We start from the raw sequence: 22,308 nt of genomic DNA on the forward strand, positions 1-22,308 counted from the left end.
GGTTAGTCGAGGTAATTGAGGTAATATGTACATGTAGGTAGAATTATTAAAGTGACTATGCATAGTTGATAACAACAGAGAGTAGCAGCGGTGTAAAAGGGGGGGCTATGCAAATAGTCTGGGTAGCCATTTGATTAGATGTTCAGGAGTCTTATTGCTTGGGGGTAGAAGCTGTTTAGAAGCCTCTTTGACCTAAACTTGGCGCTCCGGTACCGCTTGCCATGCGGTAGCAGAGAGAACAGTCTATGACTAGGGTGGCCCATGCGGTAGCAGAGAGAACAGTCTTTGACTAGGGTGGCTGGTATCTTCGAAAATTATTAGGGCCGTCCTCTGACACCGCCTGGTATAGAGGTCCAGGTTGGCAGGAAGCTTGGCCCCAGTGATGTACTGGGCCGTACGCACCTTTCAGTCTCCTGAGGGGGAATAGGTTTTGTCGTGCCCTCTTCACGACTGTCTTGGTGTGCTTGGACCATGTTAGTTTGTTGGTGATGTGGACACCAAGGAACTTGAAGCTCTCAACCTGTTCCACTACAGCCCCGTCGATGAGAATGGGGGCATGCTCGGCCCTCTTTTTCCTGTAGTCCACAATCATCTCATTTGTCTTGATCACGTTGAGGGAGAGGTTGTTGTCCTGGCACCACATGGCCAGGTCTCTGACCCCCTCCTTATAGGCTGTCTCATCGTTGTCGGTGATCAGGCCTACCACTGTTGTGTCATCGGCAAACTTAATGATGGTGTTGGAGTCGTGCCTGGCCGTGCAGTCATGAGTGAACAGGGAGTACAGGAGTGGACTGAGCACGCACGCCTGAGGAGCCCCTGTGTTGAGGATCAGCGTGGCGGATGTGTTGTTCCCTACCCTCACCACCTGCGGGCAGCCCATCAGGAAGTCCAGGAACCAGTTGCAAAGGGAGGTGTTTAGTCCCAGGGTCCTTAGCTTATTGATGAGCTTTGAGGGCACTATGGTGTTGAATGCTGAGCTGTAGTCAATGAGTAGCATTCTCACATAGGTGTTCCTTTTGTCCAGGTGGGAAAGGCCAGTGTGGAGTGCAATAGAGATTGCGTCATCTGTGGATCTGTTAGTGTGGTATGCAAATTTGAGTGGGTCTACGGTTTCTGGGATAATGGTGTTGATGTGAGCCATGACCAGCCTTTCAAAGCACTTCATGGCTACAGGCGTGAGTGCTACGGGTCGGTAGTCATTTAGGCAGGTTACCTTAGTGTTCTTAGGCACAGGGTCTATAGTGGTCTGCTTAAAACATGTTGGTATTACAGACTCGGTCAGTGACAGGTTGAAAATGTCAGTGAAGACACTTTCCAGTTGGTCAGCGCATGCTCGCAGTACACGTCCTGGTAATCCATCTGGCCCTGTGGCCTTGTGAATGTTGACATCGGCTGCGGAGAGCGTGATCACACAGACCTTCCGGGAACAGCTGGTGCTCTCATGCATGTTTCAGTATTATTTGCCTCGAAGCGAGCATATATATGTAGTTTAGCTCGTCTGGTAGGCTCGTGTCACTGGGCAGCTCTCGGCTGAGCTTCCCTTTGTAGTCTGTAATAGTTTGCAAGCCCAGCCACATCCGACGAGCGTCAGAGCCTGTGTAGTACGATTCGTTCTTAGTCCTGTATTGACCCTTTGCCTGTTTGATGGTTCGTCGGAGGGCATAGCGGGATTTCTTAAAAGCCTCCTTGAAGCGGCAGCTCTGTTATGTTTGCTACTATTTATTGTGACCATATGACCATATGTCCCAGTAAAAAATGTTTTTATTCCACCCCCTTTCTTTCTCTGAAGGCGTTCTTCACTGACACCTACATACATGAACACCCAGAGGACCTTGAGAGCATTGAGGTCCTCAAACATCTTATTGCCCTCCAGGTACAGTATATCCTCATTCTCCCCTTGTTATTGAACCTGACCTTAGACATGCAGTATATGATGTAAGAACAGAGGCTCCTCCCTCCTCCTCTCCCCTCAGATCCCTCTCCTGGCTGATGGGATCCGGATCCACGGGGAGAAATCCACGGAGCAGCTGAAGCCCTTACACAATCGCCTGCTCACCTGTTTCTCTGACCTGCGGGAGAGAGTGGAGAAGCATTACGGCGTCATAACCCTGGTCAGTTGCCAGCAGCAAACTCAATTTAATGTTAGAGGGTGGCAAATTTAGCTATTGGCTCCTCTGACTGCCTCCCTATTAAACTCCCCTCATTCAAAGCAGAGTGTACATTATATAAATCTTTCTTTAGGCACTCCATTGCTGCTAGTGTTTTGCCTGTCAATCCACTCATCCCCTGCCAAGTTTCCTGATGATGTTTAATCCCATTTGTGTGTCCCAGCCCTGCTCTCTGACTGAGAGGAAGAAGAGTCGCGTGGGCTCAGTAGTGATTCCCTACATCCTGTCCTCCACCCTGCGCCGCATGTCCACCGTCTCCATCCTCTCCACTACCTCCTCAGGCCTCTCCAGCGGCTCCGCCTCCTCTGATGGACCCTCCCGGCGCTCCTCCTCCCAGGAGTCAGTCCTTCACCTCCTCCTCTTTCCTCCTTCTTCCTCCCTCCTCCTCCCAGGAGACAGTCCCCCTCCTCCCTCCCTCCTTCTCCCTAGCTGTGTTTCTCTCTTTGTGCTGCTCTGGTGGTCAATTTGTGTTGCTATGTTTGTAAGGAATATTTGTCTGTGCTTTTCCACATCTCACAGTGTGACATTGTCTGAAGTCTTGCACATGCCAATGAATCCCTCTAACTGTACACCCCTCCACCACCCATTTCTCTCACTCTCTCTTTCCCTATCTGTCCTGATATCCACCATCAGTTCACTGTTGTCCCGTGCCACTGCCAATGATCGCCGGGCCTCGATGTTGTCCCACTCGGAAGATGACAACCGGATCGGCCGAAAGAACAGAAAAGAATGGAGTGTGAGCAAGTCACAGGTTTTGGTGGAGAGACAGCCAGACATAGATGAGGTAACTTAAACGGTTTTGGGCTCATAAACAAAGGCAACAAATGTGTAATTTGAGAATGTAAGCAATTACCCATGTACTTGACTGATTTCAAGGAGGGCTGTATCTTTGTACTCAATTCCTTAGCAGACCCTTCCAGAGAAGCAGCAGAGACCCAAAAGCCTACAGTTTGGGGACGGTCGCCTGACCCTGTCTCTGTTCCAGGGCGTCTCTTCTCAGCTCAGCCTTGGCAACCCTCTCAGCCCCCTGCCAGCCTCTCCTCACACTCCTCGCATCTCCGGTACGTAGCTTAACTACGCACAAAGGATACCTTCAAAGCAGCCTATCCCAAACAACCTTTTAGAGATACATACCGGTTCACTCTGAACACAGAAAAAGTAAACTGCACAGTCATAGAGATCAACCCTGTATTGGATCCATGCCTCGTCCACACACAGTTACTGTCATGCAGCCTAAAATATATGTGTTTTGTCACTCTCTCTCTCTGCAGGTTATTCATCTCTCCTTGAAGATAATGATGCCATCACTGACACTCCTGGGACACCCCCACCCATGCCACCAAAGAAACATCCCCACGAGATGTTTGACCTCTCCCAAAACTCCTCTGAGGTACCGCTAGACTGAAAACATCTATATTTTTTGTAAAATGCACATTGTGAAACAGATTATTTTAAAAGTCAATTTTTTACCCTGGTCTCTCCATAGTTCCTTCCTACTCTGCCTCAGAAAAATGACAGCAAGCCCCCTCCACCTCCTCCTAAGACCAGGAAGTCTATGTTCCCCGGCTCCTACGAGCACAGTCCTCAGTGAGGATCCTCCACCTGCTGCCTGGGATGGCTGGTTTATTTTGTGGTACTGTAGCACTTTATTATTACAGAACTAGTACAGGACCAGTACTAATACCTGTTATGTACTTCAGAATTACATGTCAACAATTTATATTGCTGATACTTACGACAAGTAAGAACCAACTAAAATGGTTATTGTGGTGTATGTGCCCTGTGAATATCTAAGAAACAAGCATACAGTTGAAGTCGGAGGTTTACATACACTTAGGTTGGAGTCATTAAAACTCGTTTTTCAACCACTCCACAAATTTCTTGTTAACAAACTAATAGTTTTGGCAAGTCGGTTAGGACATCTACTTTGTACATGACAAGTATTTTTTCCAACAATTGTTTACAGACAGATTATTTCACTTATAAGTCACTGTATCACAATTACAGTGGGTCAGAAGTTTACATACACTATGTTGACTGTGCCTTTAAACAGCTTGGAAAATTCCAGAAAATGATGTCATGGCTTTAGAAGCTTCTGATAGGCTAATTGACATCATTTGAGTCAATTGGAAGTGTACCTCTGGATGTATTTCAAGGCCTACCTTCAAACTCAGTGCCTCTTTGCTTGATATCATGGGAAAATCAAAATAAATCAGCCAAGACCTCAGAAAAATAATTATAGACCTCCACAAGTCTGGTTCATCCTTGAGAAAAATGTCCAAATGCCTGAAGGTACCACATTCATCTGTACAAACAATAGTACGCAAGTATAAACACCAAGGGACCACGCAGCTGTCATATCGCTCAGGAAGGAGACGTGTTCTGCCTCCTAGAGATTAACGTACTTTGGTGCGAAAAGTGCAAATCAATCCCAGAACAACAGCAAAGGACCTTATGAAGATGCTGGAGGAAACAGTTACAAAAGTATCTATATCCACAGTAAAATGAGCCCTATATCGACATAACCTGAAAGGCCGCTCAGCATGGAAGAAGCCACTGCTCCAAAACTGCCATAAAAAAGCCAGACTACAGTTTGCAACTGCACATGGGGACAAAGATCTTACTTTTTGGAGAAATGTCCTCTGGTCTGATGAAACAAAAATAGATCTGTTTGGCCATAATGACCATTGTTATGTTTGGAGGAAAAAGGGGGAGGCTTGCAAGCCGAAGAACACCATCCTAACCGTGAAGCACGGGGGTGGCAGCATCATGTTGTGGGGGTGCTTTGCTGCAGGAGGGACTGGTGCACTTTACAAAGTAGATGGCATCATGAGGATGGAAAATTATGTGGATATATTGAGGCAACATCTCAAGACATCTCAAGTCAGGAAGTTAATGGTTGGTCGCAAATGGGTCTTCCAAATGGACAAAGACCCCAAGCATACTTCCAAAGTTGTGGCAAAAGAGCTTAAGGACAACAAAGTCAAGGTATTGGAGTGGCCATCACAAAGCCCTGACCTCAATCCCATAGAAAATGTGTGGGCAGAACTGAAAACGTGTGCGAGCAAGGAGGCCTACAAACCTGACTCAGTTACACCAGCTCTGTCAGGAGGAATGGACCAACATTCACCCAACTTATTGTTTCGAGCTTGTGGAAGGCTATTCAAAACGTTTGACCAAAGTTAAACAATTTAAAGGCAATGCTACCAAATACTAATTGAGTGTATGTAAACTTCTGACCCACTGGGAATGTGATGAAAGAAATAAAAGCTGAAATAAATCATTCTCTCTACTATTATTCTGACATTTCACATTCTTAAAATAAAGTGGTTATCCTAACTGACCTAAGACAAGGGAATTTTTACTAGGATTAAATGTCAGGAATTGTGAAAAACTGAGTTTGAATGTATTTGGCCAAGGTGTATGTAAACTTCCGACTTCAACTGTATTTCTGAAAAAGTAGTAATAAAGGTGACCTTAACACATTTCCCAAGGGACTTTGAAATGTTGTTGTATATATTTTATATCACTGCTAGGTAAGGGAATGACCAAAGCTTCAATTTTGTCTTTTGTCATTATGTGTTAGAATCACACTGAATTGTTAATAATTTCCGGTGCATGTTTTGGGCATTCTTCACAAAAAAAGCACAGGCAATGACTGCATTTTAATGTTTTATTATAGCTAGGTGAAAACCTTTTAATTAGAATCACTATTACTGATCAAGGGCAGAGAATGTGTGGTATGTGATTCACAACTGGTTTCAGCACGCACAGGCTTTGATTCTGTTGTTGTTGATTATATAGTTTACATCTATGGTTGCGTGAGCACTGACCTAAAATGACAGTAAATGCCGCCCCTTGACGTCTTGGTTCTCTTTACCCCGTCATGGCCATAGTACATAGTACATGCATAGAAGTCCTTTTTGAAGGAACTGAGATTGTAATCAAAATGGCATTTTCCCCAAATCATTGAATCAGTAGTATTTGTCTAAGATAAAGTCAAATTGAATAACCTTGACTGACTCATAATACTGAGTAATTAAATCAAATCAAATGTAATTTGTCACATGCTTTGTAAACAACAGGGAAATGCTTACTTACGGGGCCTTCCCAACGATGCAGAGAGAAAAAAACAGCAATAATAACACAAGGAATAAATACACAATGAGTAACGATAATTTGACTATATACACAGGGTACCAGTACCGAGTTGATGTGCAGGGGTATGAGGTAGTTGAGATAGATACAGTATGCACATATAGGTAGGGATCTTACATACTTCTGTGATGTAAGCACACTAAGATATGCAGGTACCTCAATGATATCACATTCTTTAGAGACATGCACTGGATTGAATTCATGTAAATTTGATTTTATTGTATTATTTTTTTTAATTAAGAACAAACTACTTTATATCTTGACCTCTTGCTTTCTATACAAATCAGCTTAATCTATTTTGTTGAAGCAAGTTCTCATTTATGGTAGAGAGTAGGTTTTTTTGTACAGTTTTTTCAACAGAGCATTGTACAAATGGCAGCAACATGCTGAATTGTGAGTACAACTTACATTTGAAAATAAAAATTGGCAAAACTAACTAAAACACAATAAAAAACATGTAGGCAATGAAAAATGTACAAATAATGTTCATCATCAACTGTTAAGCAGGCGAACAATGGCTGGGATGGCGCTTCAACAGAAACACTCAGTCCTGCAGTGGATCAGTTAAGTTGTGGAGTGGGTCAGGTGTACACTAACAGACGATCCTTTAGAGCATATGGTGGTAGGGATAGGATTGCGAAGGATCTTGAGAGACTCCCTGCGTGTGTCGAGTGATGGTAGGTCCAGATTGGTGCATGTATCGGAGTAGGAGGTGTAGTCTGCCCATGATGATCTGTACTGCTCTTCTCTGGACCCTCTCAAAGGTGTCTCTTGGTTAGCCCCGAATGCCACACTGGAGCAGCATATTCCACCGCTGGTCGGATGTAGCTGGTGAAAACCATTACCAGGTCCAAACTCAATACTCTGTTTAGAGTTGAAAAGTGTTTTTTCTTTCCAAGTCCTGGTGCATTTACTATTTTCATTTGAATTTGAGTTTGAATTTGAATTTGAATGAGGCTTTTATTGATTCATTGTTTAATTTAATTATTTCAGTGATAAAGGTTTAAATTGAATTGTTATGCACTCATCAACCAACATGAGTTAGACAGATAGAAACCTGGTCATTTACATATTGTCTACTTTCAACAGTGAACATTTCAACTTGATTTATATATCAATATATACATTCTATACTTTTTTTAAATTTATTCTTTTATTTTTTTATGCAATGCTCCCTTTTTCTGCTGAATTGCTCATCCATGCATGTGATGTATTTCAGAAATTACAGTTTTGATTTATATAGTGCAAGAATGAGTCTTTTATTTTCGAAGGGAACTAACCTTTTTGTATGAGTTTTTCTAACAATGATCAGAACAGATATTTGTAAAGAGATTTCTAGCTATGTACTAGCATGAAGAGATGTAATATACATTTTTGACCAATAAAACTTGTAAAGGCGACCAAACAGAAATAAATAATTTAATAAATGTTATTTGTTTGGTGACTTTTGTTTGTTATAATATGTATGCAGAGGGGGTAAAATGTTCCGTTGAAATGAAGGAACTATTGTTACAGAAGGCTAAACTTTCAGCCTCTAACCTGTCAGCAGAAGTTCTTAGAATCATTATCCTATACTCATCTATTGCCTTTATCATCCCTTATATCTCTTCAAGGACGTAATAGGCACTAGGCGGGACATCATTATAGCTTCTTTGATCAATAATTGTGATAATTGCGATGATAATGTAGGGCCTCAGCGTCTGCTGAGATGGTTTGACAATGAGATCGTTCTCATTCTGTCACACAAAGCCACATTTTCTTTCCAGTAAATAGTGAGAGAATGTATGTCTGTCAGTAATTTCATTGTGATACCAACGGTTATGCATGTTATACATATTATTCTGTTTCAGTTATATTCATGCTTTATTTGTATGTTCTATATTGAGAAGAACATTTATTTTTTTACGTAGCATTAGCGTATATGTTGAAGTGGACTTTAGTAAAACACAATACTGTTTCCCATACGTGAAAGCAGTTTGTTTCTGTACAGTAGTGTAGGCTGGGCTGGGGAGGGAGGTTTATTGCGTAGTTTAGTGTAGTTTATTGCAGTAGGGCCTGTGTGATATTTAGCTACTGGTCATGGTAATCTGGTCTGCTAATGGCCTGTTCCTTCCTGTCAGATACTGGGGGACAGGATATCACTCTCCCTGCAGTCCCTTCGTCACATGGCCACAGACTACTGTAGGGATGCTTCCAGGCTGCCCTGTGATGTGTGCTCATCCATGGACGAGTTAATCTGGGCCTGGTTTTTACCGTCAACATTTACCCATATCTTCTTGGACATAAACAACATTCCTGACCACATGCCATTGACGGACATAAGTAGACTTGAGTGCAGCTGACTGATAATAAATGCCCCTGTGCATGTCCGTATTAGACCACACTAGATGGTGCTAGAGGGAATGTAGCGGTGGGGTATTTATTGTCAGTGTTGCCGAAATATGACGGATGGTTTTCACATATTTTAAGAGGTGTAAAGTAACTAATTACAACTACGCTTGTTTTCAAAGTACGTAATTTTAATTCTACTTGAGTAAAATCTCATTAAAGTAACAGTACTTCTACTTGAGTAGGAGTGTGTGGGTGAGTCAGTGAATGTCGGCTGGTCCTATGGACAAGTAACAGAGGGGTGAATGAGGGATTGAATAGGTGAAGGATTAGACATGTTTATTTATGGAGTATGTTGAAGTCTGGCAACTTCATTGTTTATGTACTTTATTTTATATTGGGTTTGTATTTATCAATACATTTTAATTGCTTTGAATGTTTAATTTATTTTCAAATGTTAATAGTATATTCTTTTTTCAAATCTTCATTTTTTACCTTGTAGCAACTCATAAATTCCTTCTGTACATTAATTTCCTCTCTTCCTTTTCAATTTAATGCATGGCAAAGATCATGTGTAACAACTTTCAAGTAACCTTAGCGAAAGTAGCTAATTATTAAGGTTTTTATATAAAGTAGTAACTCAATTACTTTCACTCTGAGTACTTTTGAAATGGGCTACTTTTTGCCTTTACTTGAGTAGTTTTTTTTACACCAGTAATTTTAAATCTACTTGAGTAAAATGTATTTAAAGTAACAATACTTCTACTGGAGTAGGATATTTCAGTATGCTTTCCACCCCTGCATATTTTCCTTAATATTCTAGATGGTTTGTGAACAAAGGTTATACAGAATGTGTATGCAACCACATTACATCGTACAGATTTTCAGCAAATATTAACCACCCTTTCCAAATGCAGTTTGATTGGTAGAGTGTCTTGTTTGGTTGTTATCTAGTAATGACCTTGGTATAGATGTCAAAGGAATATACAGAACCATACGAATCCCATTCGCTATGCTCTCAGCTGAAAAAGATAGAAACTGACACTGGATATTAGCTATTGAGATGAGAGAAACAACAAAGGTGAAATAGAGGCATTTATTGTAGACTATGGCAAAGCCCTATGAGTAGCCATGATATTAATATGAACTGTAAATATTTTTATCAATATCTGTAATGGCAAAAGTCAGGTTATTCATGAATTAATAACTACACCCCATTGAAAAATATTCTTAATTATACTGAGAAGAACATTAAACAATAGAGACAGGGCTGTTAGCTAAAATATTATTTATTCACATGTTATTTTATATATCTAATATAGGTTTATGCCTGGAAAAACAAGCAACACATTGAACCTAATGATGAAGTTAAGTGGTCAGACAAGCAGATGACTCTAAATCCATACTATCCAAACATAATAATGCAAATAATTAATTGAATTTATATAGCGCTTTTCTTCTAACAGAGATACTCAAAACGCTTTGCATAGCAGGGGGAAACTCACCTCATCACCACCAATGTGGGGCACCCACCTGGGTGATGCACAGTGACCATTTTTGTGCCAGAATGCTCACCGCAACATGTTAAATTAACGTACCCAAGGCCATTGTGGCTACCCTGGTATGACTCAGTGTTTGACTGTGTGAGCAGAGTTGGGTTTGCGTTTGGTCTCTGGCACCTTTAGGCAGGACAGACAGGGAAACTCATCCAGGCCGACATTGTAAGAGTGGAGGAGAACCTTCCAGAATGTCTTCTTACCGTAGATAAGAACCAAGGCACTGAAAGTGGTATAGATGGAGGTGAAGAGAAAAGAGAGCAGAATAGCATTCTCTTTCTTCACCGTCACCTGATAGTACGCATATAGATCAACCACCATGAAACAGAGGAAAACAACCACCAGGGCGAGGGTCATGCGTATCACCCGCATCTCGGAGCCCAGCTTGGGTGCGTGGGAACCATTGGTACTGGCCTTCATGTGCTGGAGATGGATGCCCAGGTGAACAGAGATGGATATGCAACACTTTACCATCAGAATTCCTGGTAGGATGTTAGAGAGGACTAGATAAACAGTGTTATAGATCATGCCAGGGGTGTCATCAGGCATGATGGAACCACAGTCCATGTTTTCCGATGTGTTGTTCTCAGGGACGAGGACAGTCAGCATGGGCAGACACGTGCTGAGACCACACATAGGGATGACCAGGACCACAGTGGTGACGTGCTTCAGGATGGCCTCCTGGATCTTGGTGTAGCAGTGGATGGGCTCGATGACTAGCTTGGTGCTGTAGTAGAAGGTCAGGAAGGAGGTGGTCCACATGATGGTGAACTTGAGGCTGAACACTGTCAATATCATTAAGGAGTAGAACAGCTCTTCCAGTCGGCAGTCTTTGTCTATTTCGGTCATGGTCATCCAGAGATAGCAGAGCAGCTGGTGAGCTCCATTGGCCAGGGACAGGGCTGTGATGATGGTCTCACAGGGGGTCCAGTGTTTGTTCTGCTTATAGCTCTTCAGGCTCATCAGGAAGATGAACAGGTTGAAGAATATGGTGAGTATGGCCATCAGGCCAGTAATGACCCAGATAGCCACCTTATTAGCTCCTTGCATGGTGCTGTTGGTTCTTTAAACAACGTCCACCAGCTAATTTTAGGTGTTTTAAGATGTGTTCAAGATTGAGGGGGAGGTAGTGCTCGAATATTTCGATACCATATTTTGCAAGCTTTTTTAATATGGCATTTACTTTCAAATTCTTCACTTAACACAGACAGTCAAGGGTTTTCTTCATTTGAATCAGACCAACACATAGCCAGGAGGTTTCTGTTCTCTGTAGAAGAAATGTACAAATAGAAAATTAACTGGAAAACATTTTAAAGCCCACAAGGGTAAAGTAAGCATTTACATCATGTTGAGTGTTGTTATTTTAGATGCAGCTTTACCTCAGAAAAAGATCTCTTTGCGTCTGATGTTTTTTCTTGGTTCTTTTAGTACAACTTGAAATAGGTTGTCTGATTCAAAATCTTAGCATTGAAGATGAAAATATATTTGTAAAAAAAGGTAAAAGGTTGGCTTTTAGAAGTTGCCTGAAGATGTTGACTGAGAACGGCATCGCAAGTTGAGGCACAGACCCTTTGATTTCAGAGTAGCCTGATTGGAATTTATAAAGAAGCATCAAACTCTATTCACAATAGTATTTGCATGGTGGGGATGGCAAAAGGCAGTGGTGGCAGGGTATTTCCATTGACCTGGGGTGAAGATGTGTGTATATCCGGTGGAATTACTGTACAAGAAGTACTGCAGCATGACAGGTTTGCCAAACCACAGATACTGAACAAAACCTCTCAGGCAGGAGGTCCAGTGTCCATGCAAATGTACTTCCTGGAGCTATGGCCACAGATTTACACATCGTCCCACAAGGTCAATTTACGTATCATAAAGGGGACAACCTGCCTTTGGCTCACCTTCAAATGCTGTGTTAATTCATCACTTTATAGCAGGGCTGTTCAATTCTGGTCCTGGAGAGCCGAAACACTTCAGTACCTGGTAGTTAATTCCACTCACCTGGTGTCCCTTGTTTGAACCAGTCCCTGATTAGAAGGAGAGGATGAAAACCAGAAGTGTTTTGGCCCTCCAGGATTAACATTGAACAGCTCTACTTTACTGGGTCAACCTTGTAAAGCAATAAAGCCTTCTGCTTGGCAAGGGCACAATGAAAACATGCTTAATTATTTGTGGCAGGCTTGAATCTATACTGAATAAAAATATAAATGCAACATGCAACAATTTCAACGATTTTACTGAGTTACTGTTTATATAAGGAAATCCGTCAATTGAAATAAATAAATTAGGCCCTAATCTATGGATTTCACATGACTGGGCAGGGGCGCAGCCATGGGTGGGCCTGGGTGGGCACAGGCCCACCCACTGGGGAGCCAGGCCCAGCAATTCAGGAGTTTTTTTTATTGTCCCCAGCACAATGTGCACCTGTGTAATGATCATGCTGTTTAATCAGCTTCTTGATATGCCACACCTGTCAGGTGGATGGATTATCTTGGCAAAGAAGAAATGCCCACTAACAGGGATGTCAACAAATGTGTGCACAAAATTTGAGAGAAATAAGCTTTTTGTGCGGCTGAAAAATTCCGGGGATTTTTTATTTCAGCTAATGAAACACTGTACATGTTGCGTTTAAGTCACAGGTGTCAAACTCATTCCACAGAGTGCCAAATGTCTGTGGGTTTTTGCTCTTTCCTTGATTGATGAATTAAGGTCACTAATTAAGGTCACAATTGGTTGTCTCCGGGGTAATTGAAAGGAAAAAACAAAAACCTGCAGACACTAGGCCCTCCACGGAATGAGTTTGACACCCCTGCTATACTAATGCTGCATTCAAAACTACTGGGAGCTCAGAACTTGGAAATCTTCGACATCCGACTTCAGTGCGTTCAAACCAACTTGAGAAAAAAAATGAGCTCAGAGTGGGAAAAATCGATTTCAACGGTCAATCCAACTTGGGGCCTTTTTCCAGAGCTCTGACTTTCTGACCTGAAGATCACTGACATCATGATTTGACCTCATATTTTTCTGAGTTTCCAGTTGTTTTGAACGCGGCAGTAGATCCAATATTATGCTCTATGGCAGGGATGTCAAACTCCTTCCATGGTGGGCCTAGTGTCTGCTGGTTTATGGGTTTTCCGTTCAATTAAGACCTAGACAATCAGGTGATTGGAGTTCCTTACTAATTTGTCAACTTAATTAATCAATCAAATACAAGGAAGGAGTGGAAATCCGCAGACATGCGGCCCTCCGTGGAATGAGTTTGACACCCGGTCTATAGTATGAAAATGCACAAACCAAAAAACCCAGAGATCCTTGCAGCCAATTGAATCATTGAAGACATTCCACACTACTTCTACATAGATAGAAACATTCCTTTGATCATAGACTTTCTGCCAGTCTGCTTCATACTCTCGTTTTCTACCAAAATCAATATCATATTCACATATCTGACTGGCACACGATGTTATTCCATCTCATCATAAAAAAAGATTTCCAACGAAAGTCTGTCAATCAAATCTGCAGCATCACTAGTCAAAATGAGTTCCCTTGTGCATTTGGCTTGGCGTGTTGAGGGTGGGGTCATTTGCTTTTTTCAGTTGGTGACACAGATTAATCACATGCTTGATAAACAAGTTCTTAGTAAAAAAAAAAAAAAAAAAGAAAGTGCTTTATTGTGAAATTATAGAAAAGATGACAAACATTTTAGTTACTTGTCTCCTGGGCAAATGAAAACATACATAGATTTAAAAACATACATCTGACACTCACTGCATACATACACTTTAAATAGAACCTCTTTCTCATTTGCAAAACTCTGAATTTAGCTACACGTGACTAAAATATTATCCATTGCACTATTGCACCAATAGTCCCCAGGCTAAGCGCAGGGTGGAAGTGGCTGGGAACAGAGTATGTGAGCAGAGCGTTCCAAATTCGACTGGAGCGTGATTCCCAAAGGCTAGAGCGTAGGGCTTTGCTCAGGCTCCAATTTCGCTCTCACTTCACGAGCTCAGGCCAGTAGCACTCACTTCAAGAGCTCAGGCCAGTAGCACTCACTTCCAGAGCTCAGGCCAGTAGCACTCACTTCACAAGCTCAGGGCATGCCCGGCCCAGCATGCATTTGCAGTCTACTTGTGTGCTGCTAACTATAGCTACTATCGTGGAGTTCGCTAAATATTTTCATAAAGAAGCTGATGAAACACACAGGTGCTTAATAAAGGTGACTTACCAAGATGAAGACCAAGAGCAAGAGAGGGAGTGCGGTGATATAGTGTCCACAATTAAATAATCATTGTGGAATCTGAAAAGACACTTATTCTGAAAGTATGATGGTGTACTTACTACGTGCACATGCTAAAAGAAAAGAACGAGGTGGGGAGATAACATTGTTATCTCTACATCATTGTAGCAAAGTATTTATAAACAAAAATCTGATCTCTTAAACCTTAAGTGTAGTTTTGTTCTATTATCTATACAACAGGCCATAATTGATTTTGGCCCAATAGGCCTGGCATATTCCCACATTCAAGGAGCATTCCGTTTTGATTTGGTTATTTTGCCTAAAAACCGTTAGGCCTACCTATTTCCCAGCAAGAGTGGCCAAAGGGGTGTTTAGCATCCCCAGTAGCTCTGCAAGTGTGGGGAGGGTATTCTCCGCTGCTGGCTGGCTCTCCAGGTACCATCTGAGCCTGAAGCCACAGACTGGCCAAACTTGTATTTCAAAAAATGTAAAAGGCACTAATAAGTAATTTTTGGGTTTATTTTGTATTTAATTCTAAGTAAGTCACAGCCTATAATTGCAATTAATAGACTACAATGATTTAATACAACAAAAGGTTGATCTTTATGTCCCTACCAGCCTATTGTGTCGCACTCACACTTTTCGTTCCTTCTTAGGCTCCCTGTCTGGATTTCCAACCGCTCAACTCCTCACATGCTCTGGCTGGGAACGAGATTATACATAAAACATACCCTTTAATAGAGTACCACAGTATGAATCTGAATACCCATAAAACCTAGCGGTCAAACAGGGAAATGGTTCCAATCGTTTTTCCTCCATTCATTTTTCCCGTAGAGGATTTTAGAAACACTTAAAATAAGGGCTGTGTTTTGTGTAGGCTTACCCTGGCGTGACATTTTAATAACCGTGTAAATGTCTCTTGGATAAGGTGACTTTTATCAATATATTTGCCTGTATGTGGCTATCATAAAGAACAACAAATACCATGATGATCTGGACAAAACTGCTGAATCGAGGCAAAGTTAAGAATCTCTCGATTAACTATCTACATGTTAGCTAAAGGTAGAATTGAAAAATTTGCTAAATTTCTTTAAACTGATAATTCTGTGAACTGTCTTGTGCAAGTTTTTAAAACGGACACAATACCTGTTAGCAAAGGTGTCAGGAGCTTGCACTGATTTGTAGTCTTGCATGATGTCTACTTTGATGCAAATTAGCATTTTCAAACAGAGTAAATAGAACCAAATATTTTGATAAAAGTCCCCTTGTCCTAGAGAGATTTAAATGGTTATCAAAATGTCACGCCAGGGTAAGCCTACACAAAACACAGACCTTATTTTAAGTGTTTCTAAAATCCCCTATGGGAAAAATGGAGGAAAACAATTGGAACCATTTCTCTATTTGACCACTAGGTTTTATGTGTATTATGACACCTCCACTGTGGTGGTCTATGCCTGCATGTGATAGTTGTTTATACTGAAGTTTGGTAAAATGTCCTAAAACTGACACTTCAAAAATGTGATGAGGTTTCTTATCCCAACCCAAAACATTGTTACACAGGGTAGCCATAACTGCTGTCATATTTCAACAGAGGAGGGGCCTGCTTCCCGCTGGGGGCGGGCGTGCCTTTGCTCCTGTCTGTGTAGATGCTGCTGTGGCCTGATTCTGTCCTCTTGGGCTGGCCCTTTCTTACGGAGCTGTAGACCACCCCGGGGTGGGAGCGGTAGCCTAGGACCGAGCGGAAGCTGGAGTTCCTGCTGGCGGGGCGACTCTCTGGGGCTGGGGCATCCTCCCTGGTGGGCAGGGGTAGGGCCAGGCCACGGAGGAGAAGCACAGAAAGGTAGGAGTTAAATTCATTTCCCAGTTTGTCTGCTGCAGCATGTAATTATTGGAATGTATGGAATGTCATATTTCATACCTGATTTCATGGGCAACCTCCTTCTCATAGCGACGCTTGTGGCAGCAGCAGACCAGAAGCCAGATGAGAAGCAGGAGGAGGAGCAACAGTAGCAGGGCACCAATCACAGCACCCGCTATGGTCCCTGCCTTGTTAGAAGCTAAAAAAGGTCCTGATATTCAGACAGGTTCCAAGGAATAGGTCCACACATATGCACCATTCTCACTTTCTTTCTCCCAATTAACAGGCATAAAGACATTTGTGGTTTTAAACTTACGGTTGTATGCGTGCAGGGTGTATGTACACTGCGCTTTGCCAACAGGATTCGACACCACACAAAGATAGTTTCCCATGTAGCTCTCTGAGTGATTTCTTATCATCAGCTCTCCAGTCTGAGAGTCTAAAAAAACAAACACAAAAGACAATCACTGCCAGCTACAAGCCACACCTCACCTCAGTATATCAACATGTACAGTACAGTAGATCTATGGTTATGTGTGCCATGTCTTATCTAGAGGCTTTGGTTCTTGGTTCCTACTTTGTGTTGTTGTGGGCGGGATGGCCCCTCCACTCTCTCTGGTCCAGACATAGTTGATGGGGTTGGATCCCATGGAGGACTTGCATCGGAGGGAGACATCGCTCCCCTTCTCCTCGCCACCTTCAACCCAGCACTTAGGCATTGATGGAGGGACTGGTGCAAGAGAATAGAGGTAAAACAGTGTCTTTGGAAAGATTTACTTTGATGTACTGTACCAGGGGCGCTGGGGACATTGCATTTTAGTCCCCCACCAGTATTATCATTGGAATGTGATACAAAACGAAGGAAGGTGCTTTAGGACCATGCGGACGCCTCCGAGTGGTCGGGTAGGCTGTTTGGTGTGTTTATCCGACTGGACAAAAAAATATATATAATTATGTTCCCCCCGCTTCTAAAACCAAAGTTGTGCCCCTGTACTATACATATGCATTTTTGCAACCAATAGCAAAGTGAGCCATTGTGTAAACGTGTTGATTTCTTCTAAGTGTATTTCCACCAGAGGAAATTGGGTATATTGATAGGAACAAAGGAAAGAGGTGTGGCTGCTGGATGAAAGTATTGGAGATAACAAGGCGTTAACAGGGTGTTAACATTCCATCTCAGTGAGAGAGCAAATTTAAAAACAGGAGACACAGGACAGTGGAATGATGAAACTGGTAAAACAGAAACCAGCCTGGGATGGGCGGCTTTCCTCACCCATCACCACCAGAGTGACTTTTCGCATGTCGACACCCGGCGCTTTCTTGACTTTGCACTGGTAGGTGGCTGTGTCTGAGGCCTTCACTGCAGAGATGGAGATGGATGCGTCTCCCAGTGCGGGGGCTCCTGTGAAGTCCATCCTGGTAGACAAGCTGGGGTCCCCATAATGCATTTTTTTCCCTCCTGAATAAGATAAGATCTAAGAGATAGAGTCAGTTCAATGACAAAAACTACACAACACAAGTATTGATAACACATATTCAGAACACGATTTTTTACTGAAACAGTGAGGATAAGATCTCCAAGACTAGTCTGACCTAAATTATATGAGTGGATGTTAAGACTAACATATTCATTTGATAATGCATGTTTCATCTCCAAACCCTCCCCATAAGTTATCCATATCAAGGATCCCCTGTGTCCCCTGCTCTGTAGTCTCACCAGCTGGTCTTTCTGGGTCATGTCTGGACGGACGTTGTACCACTCAATGTCCAGTTCTCCTATGTCAGAGGGGGCAGGGGTGAAGGTGCACCCCAGGATGACTGTCTCCCCCTGGGCTTTCTGAATGGTCTGAGGCCCTGTAGATGTTATCTGAATACCCTCTGTGACATCTGAGGGTTCAGAGAAAAACACACATTCAGGGTTGACACTTACAAAGAACGTGGAGTCCCTCAGGCAGGGACAGACTAAAGTGACAACTTCTAAATGGGGAAAAACTGCATTAGCAGTTCACAGAAGTGTAAATGCATTACTGATAAATTTGACATATCCAACATGCAGGTACATGTAGGACAGACACTGGCTATTGGATGCAGCAGAAACTGACGTTGTTATGACCTGGGACACTGTCTGGGCTCCACCCCACTATTGTTTACATTGAGTGAAATAAACCTGTTGCGTAGGAATGTACAGTCAATGCCTGTCACACAGACACATTTTACATCCCCTGACAAAGATAAATGGACAGAAAAACCTTGATATGAATTAAACGAAAATGTGGTCTTGTGCAGTGTAGGCTAGAAGGGCCCAACATAATGGATAGCATGGGGAGACTAGGTTAGGAAACCCTGATTTATTTGACAACTCACCTGTGTTGAGATAAACTGTTAGCACAAACATCACAGCCAACTGTAGTCTTGAGCATGTAAGGCACTTTCGCATAGTGACCATATTGGTAAACCTGTATGGCACATCAATAGAAATATGATTACAATTATTAACTGAATTGTTTGAATGTGTACTTCCTCATTGTGATTTTAATCTAGTTTTATGAGGAAAAATTACTCAGCTAACAGATCGGTAGTCTTTATCATGCACTGAAACTACAACGATAAAATATGCTCACTCTTTCTGAGGGGCACTCTTTCTGAGGGGCACTCTTTCTGAGGGGCACTCTTTCTGAGGGGCACTCTTTCTGAGGGGGATAGATAACCCTGGACAGAATGGCATATGTCCATTCTGTCCAAGACTAAGGGAGGGAATACTACAAAGAGGACATATACTCTACAATATAACCAACTGTACTTTACGTAAGTGTTAATTATCCCCCTCTCCAACTTAATGGCTGTTGCTGAGTGAGGAATTTGTATATTTAACTCTCGATTATATCAGCTCATATTCATAATATTTTAGCAGTATTCAAGACAACAATCAAACAATTAATTCATACAAATTACCTTTCTGTTCAGCAATATTCCAAAGGTAAAGTCGTTTCCAAGAGTCCTGACAGACTGGAACAGCACAAAACCTTTGCTTCCCTTCCCTTCAGTTACTCTCACCTGAAACTGTAACCTCAGGCCACACCCTCTCTATTTCCATACAGTCCTGCCTCTGCTTCTTCTTCTACAGTATTATGGCGGTACGCAAACATATGTTAGAGGTGCATGCCACCACCTATTGTGTGGGCTGTGTATTAGCCTACTGTTTTGGAGTGTGAATTCATAACATTTTGTGACACAGAAAGGGGAGAAAAAAAAGGATGGGAAAAGGGAAGAAGAAATTGCCCTACCAACTAACCCTATACCCATTAAAACCTCACTACTACTTGGCCCTATTTTATCCTACACCAGGCTGGCAGCCGGGAAGGATGGGACATTATCGTTCAACACACCTCGGTGCTCTTCTGCAGGAAAATGTAATACACCCAAGTACTTCTCCGCAGCTGCCACCACAACAATTATTGTCTGTGATTTACGTTCCATTTCTGCGGTACAGTTGATAATCATGGCTATGAACGCTAAGTAACCAACCTTACTGAAGCACATGTTATTCCTATCACTCTCTATTGGGCTCGGCCTACTCACGGGGGATTCTCTAAGGATTCCTCGCCCTGGACCTATCTTCCTCTACTACTCTCTTCACTGCCACAGCATACCACACCTTCTGTACTACTCTGGTCCTGGCAACCTCAACCTGCCTTTCTCTCACCGAACACTTCTGATCTCCAGCACCATGGGTACCCCTACAGTTAACACACATAACGTTTCCACCGATATTACACATTCCTTTGTCTCATGCCCTCCTGCACACTTCTCATATCTAGGAATCTCCCTCCTGCACACTTCTGCAACATGACCACAAGCTTGACACAAAACACTGTAATGGGTGTGTTTGTGCTTTTCAAATAACACATTTCTGTGTTCTGTTTGTGCTTTCTATAAACTAATTTCTGTGTTCTTGCAAGTGACTGATTGAACAAATCCTCATTATCAATATCTACAATTTGGCAGTTCGCCCAGAGCCTTGTTTAGAGAAAGGATATCTCAGTTTCAAGGTCTCAGCTTAGAGAGAAGAAGCCTCATGACTTATTGATCTGTCACATACATGACCCAGTTTTGGTCGTCACATGAATGAAGCAAACATTAATTATGAATGATGAATAAGCTAAATCATGCAAATATAACTTCTCAGTGTATAAGGGAACTAATGGGACTGCCCCATTAGAGCTCACTTCAGACCGGTACTTTATGCATCTATGTTTGACTGTGACCTCCAGCTTCCTGACAATAAAGAGCGATTCATTTAAGATTGACTTCGAGTGTCCCTGTATAAAAATTTCCACAACAATTTTGTGTCACGAACTGGATGATTGATTCTGCCTGCGGAGCTTTCCAGTTGGGGTCTGCGAGGAAAACCGGTGGCGCATTTTATGAAGCGTGAGGGACCAAAAGACAACGAGACTTGCCCAGACCAGACCCTTACTGTGAGCTGCCCAGGAGGAGACACATCATCCACAAACAATTGAGGGATCACAACTGATTTCAGTAAGTACATTTAAATTACTTTGTATAAAAATAAATGATAAAAAATGTAATCAAGGTGAGTAATGCATAAAAAGGTACCCATAGTCTTATTTTATGAGAAGAGGGTACCATGGAAAGCCCCGCTGACAGCTGTCTGTAGGCATTTATATGAAATGTCTACGTGGTCTGCAACCACTACAAATAACACAAGGTGTTTTTGAATACATTCAGTTAAGAACAAATTCTTATTTACAATGACAGCCGAGGAACAGTGGGTTAACTGCTTTGTTCAGGGGCAGAACGAGAGATTTTTACCTTGTCAGCTCAGGGATTTGATGTAGCAACCTTTCAGTTACTGGCCCAACGCTCTAACTACTAGGCTACCTGCCACCCCAGCAGTATATGTACAGGAGATACATATGGTGCATAGCAAGTAACGACAAGAGATTCTTTGAAGCTGCACATGGGTAATAAGAGAGCTTACCGAGTGTGTTTGGGAATAGTACTAAGTGAATGTGGATGTGAAATTTGTGTGATTGTGAGATATGACATATTAAGCTGATTGAAATCTGGATAATAAATGGATTGAAATTAGTACTATTAAGATTTAAATTTGGATAGAAATGTAGATATTAAGCTGATTGAAATTTGGATAACGAGATTGAAATATGGATTTTAAATTGACTTACTTCAATCAATTTGGAGTAACTATCAACCATTACCAAAAAATGTTTTCCTTTTACAGGTAGGCATGTGAAGAAAATCAGTTTGCATATTGTGGAATAGAGCAGGTCAGCCAACAGGGGGAGACTCATCATGGCCTGGTGATAGATGGAGTCTACATAACGAGGCAAAGGTTTAGGATAATTATCATTGTTTTAGTTTACTACGGAGCCCCTAGTCCCACTGTACATGCCTTAGATACCTCCTTTGTCCCACCTCCCACACATGCAGTGACCTCACCCAGTATAACCACCATGTCCAGATATGCAACCTCTCTTATCATCACTCAGTGCCTGGGCTTACCTCCACTGTACCCGCACCCCACCATACCCCTGTCTGCACATTATGCCCTGAATCTATTCTACCATGCCCAGAAATCTGCTTCTTTTATTCTCTGTCCTCAACGTACCAGATGACCAGTTTTGCTAGCCTTTAGCCGTACCCTCAAAATACTCCTCCTCTGTTCCTCGGGTGATGTGGAGGCTAACCCAGGCCCTGCGTGTCCCCAGGCACTCTCATTTGTTGACTTCTGTAATCGAAAAAGCCTTGGTTTCATGCATGTTAACATCAGAAGCCTCCTCCCTAAGTTTGTTTTACTCACTGCTTTAGCACAATCCGCCAACCCCGATGTCTGAATCCTGGCTTAGGAAGGCAACCAAAAATTCTGAGATTTCCATACCCAAATACAACATTTTCCGTCAAGATAGAACTGCCCAAGGGGGAGGAGTTGCAATCTACTGCAGAGATAGCTTGCAAAGT

The 22,308-nt window shown here is 42.3% G+C and overlaps 3 protein-coding genes across 4 annotated transcripts in view; 1 reads left to right on the forward strand and 2 right to left on the reverse strand.

Annotated features, from left to right (window-relative positions):
* The window catches only part of LOC115164560 (dedicator of cytokinesis protein 5), a 54,255-nt gene extending 50,216 nt beyond the window's left edge, over positions 1-4,039 (forward strand). The window contains exons 45-51 of one of the 2 annotated variants that reach the window (XM_029717188.1): positions 1,790-1,873; positions 1,974-2,111; positions 2,332-2,507; positions 2,802-2,952; positions 3,076-3,229; positions 3,440-3,558; positions 3,655-4,039. In XM_029717188.1, coding sequence (XP_029573048.1) covers positions 1,790-1,873; positions 1,974-2,111; positions 2,332-2,507; positions 2,802-2,952; positions 3,076-3,229; positions 3,440-3,558; positions 3,655-3,759 — 927 coding nt within the window. In that variant the 3' untranslated portion in view covers positions 3,760-4,039. The remainder of the gene's footprint in view (positions 1-1,789; positions 1,874-1,973; positions 2,112-2,331; positions 2,508-2,801; positions 2,953-3,075; positions 3,230-3,439; positions 3,559-3,654) is intronic. The other variant, XM_029717190.1, reaches the window with a different exon arrangement.
* A 5,886-nt stretch (positions 4,040-9,925) lies between these two features.
* tas2r202 (taste receptor, type 2, member 202) lies at positions 9,926-12,198 on the reverse strand. Its single transcript, XM_029718202.1, has 2 exons — positions 11,590-12,198; positions 9,926-11,477 (listed from the first exon to the last, which is right to left on the reverse strand). The coding sequence occupies exon 2, from the start codon at positions 11,258-11,260 to the stop codon at positions 10,283-10,285; it is 978 nt and encodes a 325-aa protein (XP_029574062.1). The 5' UTR covers positions 11,261-11,477; positions 11,590-12,198; the 3' UTR covers positions 9,926-10,282.
* Positions 12,199-15,839: 3,641 nt separating this feature from the next.
* vsig8b (V-set and immunoglobulin domain containing 8b) lies at positions 15,840-19,388 on the reverse strand. The gene is made up of 8 exons (XM_029717191.1): positions 19,261-19,388; positions 18,673-18,764; positions 18,026-18,195; positions 17,582-17,783; positions 16,886-17,038; positions 16,625-16,747; positions 16,369-16,507; positions 15,840-16,243 (listed from the first exon to the last, which is right to left on the reverse strand). The coding sequence occupies exons 2-8, from the start codon at positions 18,752-18,754 to the stop codon at positions 16,003-16,005; spliced, it is 1,110 nt and encodes a 369-aa protein (XP_029573051.1). The 5' UTR covers positions 18,755-18,764; positions 19,261-19,388; the 3' UTR covers positions 15,840-16,002.
* Between the last annotated feature and the right edge of the window lie 2,920 nt (positions 19,389-22,308).

This window comes from Salmo trutta, chromosome 27 (genome assembly GCF_901001165.1).
Source record: "Salmo trutta chromosome 27, fSalTru1.1, whole genome shotgun sequence".
In the NCBI taxonomy this organism is placed as follows: Eukaryota; Metazoa; Chordata; class Actinopteri; order Salmoniformes; family Salmonidae; genus Salmo; species Salmo trutta.

Coding starts and splice junctions, on each gene's coding strand:
- tas2r202 (XM_029718202.1), bottom strand. CDS start 11,260: ATGCAAGGAGCTAATAAGGTGGCTATCTGGGTCATTACTGGCCTGATG.
- vsig8b (XM_029717191.1), bottom strand. CDS start 18,754: ATGGTCACTATGCGAAAGTGCCTTACATGCTCAAGACTACAGTTGGCT. Junction 16,748..16,885: donor CCCGCCCACAACAACACAAA/GTAGGAACCAAG, acceptor TTGTTTTTTTAG/ACTCTCAGACTGGAGAGCTG. Junction 16,508..16,624: donor CACCCTGCACGCATACAACC/GTAAGTTTAAAA, acceptor GACCTTTTTTAG/CTTCTAACAAGGCAGGGACC.